General features: G+C 54.5%; 4 protein-coding genes across 4 annotated transcripts; 2 read left to right on the forward strand and 2 right to left on the reverse strand.

Annotated features, from left to right (window-relative positions):
* Positions 1-29: 29 nt before the first annotated feature.
* Positions 30-2,170, reverse strand: PC9H_011797 (uncharacterized protein; the record flags this gene model as incomplete). The annotated part of the gene is made up of 6 exons (XM_036781278.1): positions 30-651; positions 713-890; positions 993-1,463; positions 1,527-1,664; positions 1,722-1,901; positions 1,969-2,170. 6 exons carry the CDS (start codon positions 2,168-2,170, stop codon positions 30-32), a joined length of 1,791 nt encoding a protein of 596 aa, XP_036627133.1.
* A 1,302-nt stretch (positions 2,171-3,472) lies between these two features.
* PC9H_011798 (uncharacterized protein) lies at positions 3,473-3,906 on the forward strand (the record flags this gene model as incomplete). Its single annotated transcript, XM_036781279.1, has 2 exons — positions 3,473-3,629; positions 3,689-3,906. The coding sequence occupies 2 exons, from the start codon at positions 3,473-3,475 to the stop codon at positions 3,904-3,906; spliced, it is 375 nt and encodes a 124-aa protein (XP_036627134.1).
* A 1,856-nt stretch (positions 3,907-5,762) lies between these two features.
* Positions 5,763-7,346, reverse strand: PC9H_011799 (uncharacterized protein; the record flags this gene model as incomplete). Its single annotated transcript, XM_036781280.1, has 11 exons — positions 5,763-5,888; positions 5,949-6,103; positions 6,164-6,246; positions 6,311-6,364; positions 6,434-6,578; positions 6,661-6,697; positions 6,765-6,840; positions 6,908-6,986; positions 7,058-7,094; positions 7,157-7,230; positions 7,292-7,346. The coding sequence occupies 11 exons, from the start codon at positions 7,344-7,346 to the stop codon at positions 5,763-5,765; spliced, it is 921 nt and encodes a 306-aa protein (XP_036627135.1).
* Positions 7,347-11,803: 4,457 nt separating this feature from the next.
* PC9H_011800 (uncharacterized protein) lies at positions 11,804-14,084 on the forward strand (the record flags this gene model as incomplete). The annotated part of the gene is made up of 4 exons (XM_036781281.1): positions 11,804-12,748; positions 12,798-13,652; positions 13,719-13,882; positions 13,961-14,084. The coding sequence occupies 4 exons, from the start codon at positions 11,804-11,806 to the stop codon at positions 14,082-14,084; spliced, it is 2,088 nt and encodes a 695-aa protein (XP_036627136.1).
* Positions 14,085-14,920: the final 836 nt, after the last annotated feature.

Here is a 14,920-nt window from a genome sequence, read left to right on the forward strand (position 1 = left end):
GAAAAGGCATGGGCGAGTACATCAAGCACTCAAGCGCCGTGTCTCGTCTCCGTATGCACGGTCACTCTAATCGCATCCATGAGTCCGCGCTGCGAGTATGACGGCGTGTTCGAGTGTCCAAGAGCGCCCATAACGTCAACATGCGGCCGATCTTCACACTGAACCGTCTCATCATCGTGTCCGTCCTCAGTCAACGACGGCCTCCTTGAAGACACCGTCGACTGCGACTGTGACTGCGACTGTGAGTAAAACGACCTCTCGTCTTCCTCAGGCTCCGACGGGATCTCCTGCAGATCGCTGAACGGCGCGGGCGTGAGCGATCTCACGCGCTGGGGGCGCGAGCCCGAAGGGGAGGAGACGAGGTAGATGCGCTCGACGGAGGGGATGGAGCGCAGCGTGAACGTCGTGCTGGGCTTTGTAGTGAGGAACGAGCCCGAGGACGGGGCAGTGGCGTAATGGGAGTCGGAGGTCGTGATGGTGAGGTTCTCGTACGAAGAAGAGGGAGAGTGCGATGGGGAGGAGGCGGGGGATATTTGGATGCATGCGGGAAGACTCTCGGTCGACCCGATTGAGCGAGGAAACGTTGATGGACATGATCTGGTGGATGGGTTGGCGTTGGGGGCGTTGAGGGAGTACATAGGTCGTGGTGTGCTGGATTCAGGAACACAGGTTAGTTTACCAGATAGGTTGTGCGGGGGAAGAAGGGACTTACGCAGGCAAGCCTACTCGTACCATTACGCGAGAAGACTCGTGTTCAGGCGCTGGTGCAGAGTCGATGGCACCGCCATAGTAAGATAGAGTCGAGATGCTAAACGAATCGGGATCGCGCTTGATCGGGGTGCGAGGGAAGGAAGAGTTCGTAGACGAGGCGGTATACGCTGGAGGAGTGCCTTTCTCCAAGTCTGAGTTAGCGGTGGAGGCAAACGTGGATGAGGTGGTGGAGGCGGTAGGCCGTGTGGTGGAGAGTGCCAACGAGCCCAGCGTCGATAGACGGAGCGGTTTAGGGAACTTTTGGTGGCTAGAGCCAGACAGCGGTATCATCTTCGCTTTCTCGGAGTCCTTTCTGCGGAGAACGTTCCTGCGTATCCACGCCCACAATTTCGTGTATTCCTTCTTCGCCTCCTCCCCGAAGCCAAAGAACACGAAGAAGATGAATGCCGAGACCGGCATCGTCGTCCACAGGAGCATCATCATCGAGATGAAGCGCGGCGGGAGGAGGATGGCGGGGAAGAGCGCGACACGGGAGAACCCTGAGTGGACGTCCGCCCAGTTGGTGTAGGGGCGGAGGCCGCCGAGGACGTTGTTCCAGAGATTGAGGGTGGTGAATGAGGTGCCCCAGATGATTTCGGTGATGGCCATGGCGATGAGGCGGAGGTAACGGTTGGGGGTGAGCGCCGAGTTGGAGTTCTGGAGGTGGGCGGCGAAGGTTATGCGGCGCCGGATGAAGTGATGGAGGGCAAGGGCTAGGGAAGGCGGAGAGATAGTGTGAGTAACGGGGTGGGAGATAGAGAATGAGAAAGACGTACATGCGAAAATAAGAGTGAGGACGGAGAAGAAGAGGGGAGGGACCCAGATAAGCAGGATGGCAGGAACAGAGATATAGACGGTTGCTTGACATCCGATGTACTGGAAAATATCGTATCGGTGGCCTTGTACGATGTAATCTAGATGGAAATGAGCAATCAGCTTGGTTCCATGATTTAGGAGAGGAATAGACGCACGGAGGGCCATGAACACAAGCGGTACCACGAAACACATCACCGATTCGAAGATCACACGACGACGTTTGTCATTATGGTCGAACTTTACTTTGCGGTTCGAAGACACCATTTCGAGGTGCTTGCACACGCACATTGTGCATATCGGCAGAGCGAAGGATGCGCCTACAACTATCTTTGTACCTATGCAAAGGCTCATATATCAGACTGTGCCCATCGAATGCCTTTGGGGGGCCGAGGCTAAACTCACAGATATCACACCATATAGGTGCGCGGTCGATAACATCCGAGGCCCAAAGGATAGAGTTGACGCCATATATGAAGTTGACGACAAAAAGCCAGAATATAATGCCACAGGTGGCAATATTACGCGCCCTCCAGTGCCAGGGTGTGGGGATGAGGACGAGAGCAGCGGCAAGAAAGGCCGCAACTGGTAGCTGAGGATACTGCATGATGAAATGAACGAGTCGTGAAGGCGAATGAAAGGCTCAAGCTCAAGGAGAAAGAGGGCGGGAGGGTGAGCGGTAAGTCCAACCTCGTAAGGGGAAACCATTATTAACCCTTCCAATGTCCATTGACAATTTCTTCAACAAAGGATCCCGCGTAGCACAATGGACTGGCAGGTGTCAGAGGAAACTGGAATTGCCTTATTTGGAGCATAATGAACTCGATTGTGATCACGTGGTCGCTAGCGGCTAGAGTTTGGTTTCGCTTGGTTTGACCAATTAAGGAAGAACCCCCTATATTTGCGACCACCTTCAAATTTCTATCATGCAGTCACTCCAGTGGCAATTCCAAGCTCTGGCAAGGGATAACTGCGACCACGACCTTGTATGCCTCAACACTCAACATCGTTTGGCGAACATATGAACTCGCGAACGTTGCTTACATGGCGCTGAAGCTATATTTCTCAGGAGAACAATGGACAATGGACAAAGTTTTCTTTGCTCCCGTTCGCATCCCGAGTCCCGGGTTCGGTACGTATGTACGTACTGATGTTGTACTCTCTGATGTTTGGCTACCCTTCAGTGTGCAACGTATCCCTGCTCCGCTACACAGCTGTCGCCGACACATGGCGGCCCCCGTACCATAAAATAATTTAACCCAAATACCACGCGAGCGGCCGTCCATTTTCGTATGACTGCGAATTAGAACAATGGCCATGCAGTCCCTCCGAAATCATATAAGAACCTCCTCCTCGTCCCCACTTCGTCAATTATTCGACTTTCGACCTTCACCTCTTGCCCCCGCTTTTTGAACGTCGCTTAGGCCGACTAGTGATAGTACTCCAATAGGGAGTCTGCACTTAACACTTGACAACCCCATCGCAACCTCACAACACCCAACCCACCCTTAACACTGCGGTATCATCGTACCCAGTGTTCTCAACCCCAAATCCAAACACATACCGCACAGCTGAACGCCGTACCATTCACCGTCCATCGCAATGGACGCGTTCACCACTTCAGACGACCTCGCTACCATCCTCCTCGAGCTCGAGCCCGCCGCTGCCCACGACACGAGTCAGCCACAAGATGACTTCGGTGGTGTTCCGCTCGATGAGGACCACCCGTCTCAGATCATAACGTGGTGCACCATCGCTTGAAACCTCGTTTCCCAGGGTATTAATCGGATCAATCTAACCATCTCGTGAGTTGCTTCGCTCCATGTCAGTATGGTGGATGTGGTATCTAATACGGCGTGTTGGACAGATCCCACATCCCGCAGCCTGTGTCCGCTATTATTTAACCCACATGAAAACCACTTCGACCACATGGAAACCACCCCAACCACACACCCACATACCCTCTAATATCTCATCTCCGAACGCGAAACCTCCTCTACCTACCGCCCCCACATACCACCTACCACATGCGATACCTCACGTCCACCCTCCCCCGCCTACCCCAGGTTCGTGCTTCGTGCTTCAGGCTCATAAAATCATTCCGCTGACCGTCATCCTCCCCTAGATCCTTCTCCTTCCCCTCTGCCTGAATATTTATCAAACAACAACCAACCATCGCAACGGCGACTCTCGACGAGTCGAATCGTTACCTTACCTTGGGTGCTTGACGCAGCCACCCCTCATTCCTTCAGCCCCGCGGCTCGACGCCAGCATCTATCCTCGCCCTCAGCATCTATCCTCGCCCTATCTCCCATCTCCCAACCCCGGATTCGCTCCCTTTGAGCGCGTATGCAAACTCCACGGCTGTACACGTCTATCCGCCGACTGCCCGACTCGCCCGACTCTCAGACGTTGGGGACAAGTCGGGGCGTATTTATTATTTATTCCTAACGTATATACGCAAAGCGAGAATGTACTTCTACTTGTACTCATGGTGTATACTATATTTTGGATTGCGCAAGGACAGAACAAAGAGTGCTCGCGAATGAGAAACCATAGTATATTAGTACGGGGTTGATGGTAAACTGTACCCCGAAAATAGGATACGGAGTCCCGTAACTCGGACACGGTGCAGAAGGACTACTAAAGCGTAACCCGTGTTGTTTCACTCCGGAACCTAAGCGAACCTTGCGTCGAAAGTAGGTCCGAGCCTTGACCATCCTTTCGCAAGCCAACGCGCCAATTCACACTATGAGAAAGGCATTGAAAATGGATGCAATACCACTGTGTCGAAGGCCACCTTGTAAGGTATGAATTGACATAAACTATGTTGCAAAATCAGCTCTAGGTTCGACTAAAACCAAGCTCAATGAGCATACTCACTATTCGAGATCATGAAGTGGATCACAGGGAGGTACACTTGCGTCGCTTCTGTGGCAAACTAGTGCGACTTGAATACCACGAGGGGCTTCCAGGAAGGAGGACTTACAATAGCCAATGCTGTGAGAGAGATGATGATGTACGTTCTCGTCAATGGCAGTACCACGGTATACTTGGACTCTACCGACCTTGTGACGCGCCCGATAGTAAGTGTATAGCTGATCAACAGGGTAACGAGGCATTTAAATTTAGTACTGTGTACACTGTACAGAAGTCAAGGTAACCTTGATCTCCACATAGCCGCGATTCGCGAAACGCCTGGACACCCGTACCCAACCGTGACAAATCTAACGAATCTTGTTCCCAAGTTCAGTCCCCCTTTAGGCTTTGAGGTAATAAAACATAAAACATAAAACACGCCCAAGGTTCTCAACCTCAACACATCAGCGGCTAAACCTAAACTCGAACCGAGCTGCGAGTATCGGGACACCTTGCGACCAAGCGTCATTCAGAATTTCAGATATCCAAGGAAGACACTGATAGTGATTGTGCACTTACCCTTACTGTATTTATTGTGTTGAGAGCGGGGGAGCGAGCTCCAGTTCCGGAAGGTCCACCAAATGAACGAAGGGCCCTGCGCGCTCGTCTCACAATCTTCACCTCAGGATATCAGGATGTGATGTTCTGACTAACCCCACCGTCGTGGAATTGGCGGGGAAGTACGGTGTTGCCCCCGCGCGACTCGGCGAGTAGTCTTAGCTTCGCATGTCGCCCGCGGCGTCGCAGCGGCCCCAAAGAGCAGCAATAAAGAAAGGAAAGGCAGAAACAACATAAATACCACCGTGACGGTGGTAGTTTCCGCTCATCGGTAGGTCGGGAAAGGATCTGTGCACTCACATTCACATTCACTTACTCGTTGTTTAAAGCTGCCAACAACGCTGGAGCCATCGGACACTGCGGAAATTACGGCTCGCGACAGAGGGGAGCGGGTTTGTTTGCAACAAACCTGATGAGAAGGGCAAGGTGTATGGCGCCGCGAATCACGATGGAGGTCCTTGGGTGGTGCCGGTAATCGCTGAGACTTGAGGCGCGATACTGTTCGCGTACGGCAACTGATTTATGGGATTTGACGCGTTGACGTATGAGCGTCGATCGAGGAGTGAGGATGGTGAATAACGGAGGAAGTACGATTGCACGAATAGACCGGATCCTATACTCGACACAGCGTCGCAGCGAATGATACGTGATACGTTACAACGCGTACGGTTTGGTCCATCTCCCAAAGTCCAGCATTCCCATATACACTCGGAACACTTACTTCACCACCCGAGCTGCTCGGGCGTCACGCCAAGAAAGGTGCCGTTCTCGTCCAGCGTGCCAAAGATCCGCTCCCCCCTGTCCAGCGCCGTGATCTTCGCGACGTCCGCCTTCGCCAGCGTCGGCAGCTATTCACATATATAGCGAATAAGTGAAACGATTTTTCCTGAGAACTTAGGAACACGTACGGTGATGTTCTGCTTCTGCCGTTCCTCGTTGCTGCTCTTCGGCACCGCACCGACACCGCGCGCGACGTGCCACGCCAGTACGATCTGCGCGGGGCTGACGCCGTACTTGTCCGCCAAGTCCGTGATGGTGGGGTTAGTGAGAACGTTCTGATAACCTGGAAAGAGCATCAACATCACACTGGCAGAGCGGCTCACTATCACTAGGGCATTCTTACCGGTCGGGGTGTAGGCGGTGACCACGATACCCTTGTTCCTGCAGTATTCGACTAGGTCGGGCTGCGCGAGGTACGGATGTAGCCTTTCCGGTGTCCAGTGTCATGTTAGTACTTAGCAGGCGGTGATATTTGTGCGATGAGACTTACTCCACTTGATTGACGGCTGGGATGACCTTTGCGGACTTGAGGAGGATGTCCAGGCTGTTGTGTTGGCGTATGTCAGCTCCGACATCCCGATAAGACGCGCCTTGCATGCACTCATGTACTCACTTCTTGACGGAGAAATTGCTGACGCCAATGGCTCGCACCTTTCCGGTGTCTAGCAGCTTCTCGACGTCGGCCCAGACGTGGACGAACGAGGGCGAATCGAGGACTTTGAATGACCCGTCGGGGTTCTTGGGAAACGCGACGCCCTCTAAAGCGAAGTAAGCGACGGTATTGCGAGATTTCGAGATCCAGAGGTTAGTAAAAGTAAAAGTAAAAGTAAAATGCCGTACTTTCGTACGCAAACGGGAACGGAAAATGGACGAGGTACTGTAGGTGTTGTGACGATAGTGAGTGTTGACTTGACGAGTTTGATATATCAGAGAATGATAGGCACCAGGTCGATATAGTCGAGGCCGAGGTTATCCAAAGACTCCTGGAAGGATTCGGCGACGCGCGAATGATGGCCTGACCTACGAGATACAGACATATTGGATCATGGGCAAGTTCATTCACATTCACGGATTGAGTCAGACTCACGGGAGCTTAGTCGTAATGAAGAGTTCTTCACGGGGGATGCCTGACTCCCTCGCGGCCTTCCCGAGCGACTCCTCAGTACCTTGAGATGATCGCGGATCGCGAGGAATTCAGTTGGGGGTGCTCGGGGGAGGGGGGAATTTGTAAGCCCACCGTAAATTTGCGCAACGTCGACATGCCTGTATCCAGACTGCCATAAATACGAGTTAGAGTTAGATGATGGGAGTGCCACTGGGAGGTCCAACAACGGACCTGTAAGGCCGTCAAAAACCACGCTCTCGCTGCCTCCTGTTCATGAGGTGTTTCGCCGCCCCATCCACCCAATCCTGGGTGAAATGCCGATGCCATTCAGCAGGATGCATTTGAGACATGAACGGTCAACCGTACCGATGGCAGGCATCTTCACGCCATTATTGAGGGTGAAAAAGGGTACGGATGACATGGTTGAGATGTACTATTATGCTTGATAGGCTGGTAAGGAGCAGGTCTAGCGTAGACTATGAGTGATGCGATGCACCTTTTAATACCAGATGTTTCGACTTACTCAGCCTACGCGAAAAATACCGCAGATACGGGCAATTACACTTGGGTTTGTAATAGTATTATTCACCCAGTCGCGCAGGGGCGTAGTGGGTGAAGAGGTGTACCGCGATATACCCCTAGATAGAGTCGCTTTGAAATTGTCGGAGGCGCAACGAGTGGCGTGCAACTCCCAAACGGAGGACGCAAAGAATGATGCAATTGCCTGGACAGACTCAACGACTGCGGAGATCGTCGATCGAGAGGAACGTGCTTACCTTCGAGTTGTCAAGCCTCTACCTGCCTATCCTCTGCCATTCGCCCGCATCTTGAATGTCGCCCTACATTCCGCCCGGGGCATATGACAGTCTTCAAACGTGCGCTCCCCGAACCTAATTTTCTGATTACTGATTATCCTAGGCCATTGTATCCTGCGAACGTCCTAAAGACCGTCTGTGATTGCGCCTGCCAGACGGCGAGCTGCACATAACGGAGTGACAATGTACCTATAATTAGATCAGAGCGGAGTTATACCGGATATCAGCGGACTTTACTGAATATGGAAGGAGTACATTGTAATCATTAGGCATAATCTGCCCGGAAGTCATCCGTTCGTCCGTATGCCTGACAGGGTAACCGATATGGGCACCACAAGCTATGTATGAGCTCGTAGAGTAGTGTAGTAAGCAGGGCTGTAGAAGTAATAGACTCAGTGTATTGTGGCACCAGATTAGTGGTGATCCCAACAGAATAAGTTAATGTGTCTGGGGATGATATTGGGTCTTATTTATTCTGAGATAGTTTGAATATATCCCACATATATCACACAGGAGTAATGCACAATCCTTTGCTGCATTAGAAGTTATTTCTTTGATCACTTTTCCACACTTTATTTATTGCACTTCTCATGCTTTTATTGCTTATGCACCTCCAGTGTTACATGAATTTTGGTATGTAGCTATGTTCCTTGTAAACTTCCTGTGGTGAAAGGGATGGATAGGAGGGATGGCATTCAGCTAGATAGGATGATAAGGCTACTTGATACCAATGACAAGCTCCACACCGTTACACAGTCAAGCAGCAGCCCTTGTATCTGTTCCCTCGCTTGCTCGGCGCCCCTAACGCCGACTCCTAACGCCCCTCCCCCTCTTCCCTTTACCCCTTTCACGTGTACATCACATCACCTGACCACCCCGTCACCCGAACAAAACACAAAACACCCTCCCCCTCCCTCCCATGCACCCAAACAATGGCAGCGACTGGGTGTTTCTCAACCAAACTATCCCCTCGCCTTTTACTAGGGGATACCGTGGGAGACGCCACGTAACGTCGCATAAGCCAATTTTTCAGCACTCTCAGTGTTTCTGAGCCCTTCGTGGGATGATTGTTTGTTTTTTGCGGTGTGGATGCGTGGGCGACGCGCTTGCCTACCACTTGTATCTACTCGCACACACCTGCTCCGTTGGTGGATCAAGTAGTCCGAACCGTCCGCGTCTCTTGGATTGCCATCATGCCAACATGGACGACCATCGCGATGAGATTCTCTGTCCTAACGCACATGCACGCATGGTTAGGAGCAGCCCATCCACCCTATCGGCCAGCCAGTGTTCTAGCGCTGCAGTACGCGTCGTTGCGCCATAGATCGTCCAATCAAGCCTGAGCCGAACCACACACTCCCCCAACTGGTCCGTCTCATCATACTGCTAACTAGCTAGTACTACGCACCTCTGAGTCTGCCGTCACGCGCACGCTCCATCGCATCTCCTACGCGACCATGGAGGGGATTCTTCCCTCTTCCCTCGTCACGATTCAGCGCATACATTTCCGTCGCGTCTCTCGCGTTGGACGACCATCGACTGTCATACCGACATTGCCATATCCTCCCTCGACACCTTGACTCCGGGCTCCTCCAACGTTCAAACGTTCAAACCCTCGGCGCGTCAACGTGCTCCATCCCGCCATCCAACGCGCCCCGTACCCCCCCTTCCTACCCGCGCACGCGCCCATTATCGGCATCGACCGTCTCCGACGCGCCCAAGACGTCCCACCGCGTCAAGCTTCTGCAGGGAGACATCACGGGTCACGAGTCGCGTCCCATCGCACCTTGGAGGGATGACGTATTGCGTACGGCGTATGTACGTGCGTTGTTCTTCGCTCTTCCGTCGTATCATTATGCTGTCCTGCCCTGTCCTGCACTACCCCGGACCCGGACCATGGGATCTCTATCTCTACATCTATCTCTATCTCTATTTCTACCTCTAGTTCAGCCTCATGTTTCGGACGCGAATCGCGATGTTACTCGACCGACTCTCTGGCGTTCGAACGAGACACGAAGACACCAAGTAGTCCAAGAGCGCGGACTTTACGTCGATCCTATCAACGCCTCACGCATCACGTCCCACAGGATCCCGTAGCATCCCATTAAGCACCATCTCGTCCTGTCATTCGATTGCATTTGCATTTGCATTTGCATTCCCATTCCATTCCATTCCGGCCTTCGTACATATGTACACGCGTTATTCTCCCTTCCCGCGTCCTATCATACAGACGAGGATGCAGACATCCAGCCGTACTGCCTCGCGTTTGACGGCTATTCGACGGGACCGACGACGACTGCGTTCATCCCATCCATCCCATCCATCCCATCCATCCCATCCATCCCATCCATCCCATCGGACTCGTGCGACGAGAAGGCGGTGCCGTTATCCATTATTCACTAACCACCGACCACCCCCTTCAACCGGAGAGCGGCTACGAACGACATCCTGCCCTACCTTGCCCGCCCGCCCCTCCGGTGTGGCGGGACACGACGACCACGCGAAACGCGAACGCGATGATCCAGCGCCATCTTGATTGTTATATCGCTATGATTAGTATATCGCTATATCGCCCCGACCTCGAACTCGGAGGATGGATGGGCGCGACGCGCAATCCGCTTCTCGAGACGACATCCATGGTCCACGCCCCCGAAGACAGCTACGCAATCCAGCCTCCATCCACGAACTAACGCCAAAATATTGGCGTCGGACGCGTTCCTGTAAACCAATAACGCCAGCACCGGCCTCGGCGCCCCGGTATTTTGGAGTAATGTATTGTAGGCCTTGGATTCGGTGTGGTGCGTTGATTGTGCCGGTCGATGGGCCGGGTGGGGACCGTCGTCTAGGACCGAGAGCTGTTGGAAACGCCACGCACTACGCACTATGCACTATGCACTACGCGAGTCATTGTAGAAATGTATCTGTATCGGGACTTCTTTCTCGCTACCACTTCGTCCACTCGGCCGCGTTACAGTTTGCTACACGACGGGGAATTTTATTCGCGGTGGCTCAAGCCGCACTGCACGCTGCACGCTGCACGCTATCACCCTCCAGTACCGAAGGACCAGGAAGATCGGTTGATTGATCCACTTGTACTAAATATCAAATTTCGAAACACCCACCCCGGCCCGCCCTGCCCGCCCCTCTGGCGGCACTGGCCACTAAGTACTAAGTATTTACCAAGTGCGGAAGGCCATAAATAGATTCGATGTCATCAATTTACGTGCAATCGACTTCCGTCACCCGTGCAACCCCCCCTCCCTTGTGCTCCTTGTGCTTCGGACGGTCCCAATGCGGCCTGCGCTCCCGAAACCCGAAAGGATGCACTTCTATATCATCTATATCATCTATTCATCTATCACCGGGCCTGTGATGGGTATTCTTAGCTCTTGGACGTCTGGACGTGTGAAGCCGCTCTCGTTCCCCAGGCTGGGGACTCTCGGCGCGCTTTTCCTCGTTTTCCTTGTGGCCCCTCTTATAATCATAGTATTAGTGTTCCTTGGGACGATGATGCGCCAGGCACCGCGCAGCCTGCGCTTTGCTTCCGCCGCGCTATTCAATTCAAACTCTCGTGCTGAATTCGCAATCCTCGCTGCCAATCAAGCCCGATGCGCTCTTCCGCGTACGTCAGGCGGCAGTGGTACCTCGAACATGGTCATGGGGGCTTTACGGTATTACGGTATTACGGTATCGCTGTATTGCGGTAGTGCGGTATTATGGTATTATGGTATTATGGTATTGGGTATTGCGGATGTCTAGGCCAGGCATCGTCAGCACCAACTCGAGCCATCAATATCCCCATCCCCATCCCCATCACCATCACCTCACACACGGGGCTTTTACGATTTCTGGACCTCTGGATTCCCCAATCGTCGCCCATTCTCAGACGCACGGAAGACAGACGCCAATCGACCTATCACGGCGCAGGAGCCAGATCAAGAGGAACCTCTCAAGCGACGGAACGACAGAAGATCAAGCGGCCATAGACAGGCTGAGCAGCCCTGTCCAGTGCGTGGGGTGCTAAAGATAGCTGGGAGATATAACGAGAGCGAGCTGGGGACTGATGGCCGATGAAACCACCCCTGCTCTCCCCCTTCCTGCCTGCGGGCCCGTCCACCCTGGCGTGCAGCGCCATCCCCCAGGTTTCTTCCAAGTCGACTACGACGACGCCGACGAGCCCCGATACGCACACATCGAAGACGAAGCGGAAGAGCAACAGTTCGAATACGGATACGGATACGAATACGAATACGCGGCCGAGGACGAGGCGGAACTGCTTGAAGACGAATTAGCCGCGATGAAGACGATGTTCCTGCCCATGCGCGCGACGACGCTCGCGCGCGCGGTGTCGCGGCGGGACATATTCCTGCTCGCGATAGGCGCGGCGTCGACGTACCTGCTCTCGACGTGGCTCCTCGTCCCCGATAGCATCACCGTGCACACGCATTTCACGCAGTATCCCGCCGCCCCTGAGCTCGATCGGGATCCAAACCTCCCGATTCAGGTGACGACGACTACTGCGACTGCTACTGCTACTGCTACTAGTATAACGACTGCGACTGCTACGGCGACGAATATGGTCACGGTGGTGACGACCCGCCATGCCACCAAGACGGTGCGCCTGAAGCAGGTGAAGACGGCTACTGTCACCGCGACGGTCACCGAGACTCTAGGCTCTCCCGAGGCCACGCACATTCCAATCGACCAAGCGGCCGTTATCCCAGAGACGACGATCGTGCAGCACGCGCCCGGGTGGACGGTTTTCCGGAACCTGTACATGGCGCACGGGACGCTGTACGTCGTCACGGCCGATCGGGAGGCGTTCCCGTCGATCGGGCGGATGACGAGTACGGGGATCGAGGCGAAGAATCCGAATAATATCGAGGAGAGGGAGGCGACGCCGGGGGATATGGATTTCCTGACGCCGGAGCAGGCGAAGGACCTCTGGGGGCCCGATTCTGCCATTGGCGAGACGGCGAATCGGATAGTGTCTATTGAGGGGAATACGGTGCGTGTCCTTTCCGTTTGCCGTGCTTTCGTATCTTGACGTGAAGCAGTGGCTGCTCAATGATCCGCACCAATTCCTGCGGCATTACTACCACCTGGTTGCAGAGCTTCTTTTTGGTGCGTGGGCAATGTGGACGGGGTCGTTCACCGCGCCGTCCCAGGACGCGGCGTTCCAGTACGCCTCCACCTCCGCCTACCCGCCCCCGCCCCCCGTCGACCGCATCATCTTCGCGCACTCCAACGCCGACGGCTGGCGCGACTCCCCGGGCTTCGACGCCTACTTCATCCGCGCGGCGCTCCCCTCCACCACCATCGAGCACGCCGAGGACTGGTTCGACCGCATCGCCCTGAGCACGACCAACACGTCGCGCGACGACGCCTACAGCGCGGCGCACCAGCGGGCGTGGCACCTCCCGGTGGTGATGCTCGTGGACCGCACGGCGGCGTTCCACGGGGAGGTGTGCGGGAGCCGCACGCAGCGCACGGCGGCGGAGGCGTGGGAGGCGGTGCGGGCGCGCGGGCAGCTGCCGGGGATCAGGGTCGGCGGGTGGTGGGGCCCGGTGCGCGAGGCGGTGTGGACGCTTGCGGGCGTGCAGCTGGACGAGTTTCTGCGGCCTGCGGCGAAGCAGGGTGCGCTCGCGGAGGCGCTGCGCGTCGGGGGACCGGGGGCGGACGAGGCGAAGGTGCTGGAGGCGACGCAGCTGCCTGTGCCTGAGACGATTGTGATCACGTATATCAGTAGGCAGCGGGGCAGTCGGCGGAAGCTGGTCGAGGAGAACCATGAGGGGCTGGTTGATGCGCTGATGGAGCTGGTCGAGAGGAAGGGGAGGGGGTGGGAGTTCCAGCCGTTGGAGGCGGAGGGGATGACGAAGGACCAGCAAGTAAGGGCGGTGTCGAGGAGCACGGTTCGTCGTTTGCGTTTTGTCAATGTGGTGGATGGATGCTCACGATTGGACTTGTATGAATGGTAGATCCTGCTAGGCGTGCATGGGAATGGACTCACCCACCTCGTCTTGATGCCCCCATCACGGCTGTCTACGGTCATCGAGATATTCTACCCTACTGGGTTCGCCCACGATTACCAGTGGACGGCCACCGCGCTCGGCATGGCCCATTTCACGGTCTGGAACGACACGTACGTTCATTCACCTATCACCCACCCACTCACCAACATAGGTAAATGTGTGCTCATCGTCGCCATTTGTGTTCGTAGATATCACTCCTCTGCGGATAAGCCCGACGTGAACTACCCGGAGGGGTTCCAGGGCAACCAGATACCAGTCCACGGGCCTACGATCGCGAAACTCATCGAAGACCGCGTCGAAGGCCGAGTTTAAGCCGTGAACCTTCTTTGAAGGCGCCGGTATTCGCCTTCGTCTGGAAGTAAAAGTCCATGCCCTGGATCGGATCTATGAGAGGTTCGGTCGGGAGTCCCAGGGTGCACCAGGGAGGACCTTGTATTAGTATTCGGTACGACACCGGGACGTTGTATGATTATGGCGTTTGTGCTGTGCCCGCACACTTGGTGCGCGGTGGTGCAAATTATGCAATGATGTTGATCTACCAACTAACCCCCTTGTTCCGAATGGTCCGAATTGCCCCTGCCACCTGGGACCCAGTCGTCGACAGCTGTTGCTTGATCGAACTGGTTGTGTGCATATGCTGGTGTGGCATCGTTGGTACAGAAGTACGGGATGCGTAAGAAACCTAGGTCGTCCGAAGAACAATGTCAGCATGGGAACTTCAGGGTTCCTCACATGCACACACTCACTTCCAGCGTCTGCATGTTTGCAATGTCGCAGGAACTAACTTGCAGCAAACCACCGTGCCTCCCACACCTCAGTATTTGTGCTTCTGCATACAGTGCAAAGGCAGGAAGTCCAGAACTATATGTGTACACATTGCACATGACCGTCCAACAGTCTTCAGATGCGACTCATCTGGAGTGGGTGGGCTCCAAGCACAGGGCTGCGGCAGAGTTGAACGAAGAGCACTTACTTATCTTTACTGATAGCCGAAGGATCACGTCTATACGGCTCGCCTCTGGCTAAGCTTCGATAAGACGATCTCAATGACAGAGCGAGGAGGTTGGCGTAAGAGGCGTGAAAAAGGAAAAAGGAAAAAGGCGAATGAGAGGGGAAGAGGAGGATGAGAGGATGAATAGATCGATGTA

Source organism: Pleurotus ostreatus (assembly GCF_014466165.1).
Source record: "Pleurotus ostreatus strain PC9 chromosome Unknown scaffold_9, whole genome shotgun sequence".
Taxonomy (NCBI): Eukaryota; Fungi; Basidiomycota; class Agaricomycetes; order Agaricales; family Pleurotaceae; genus Pleurotus; species Pleurotus ostreatus.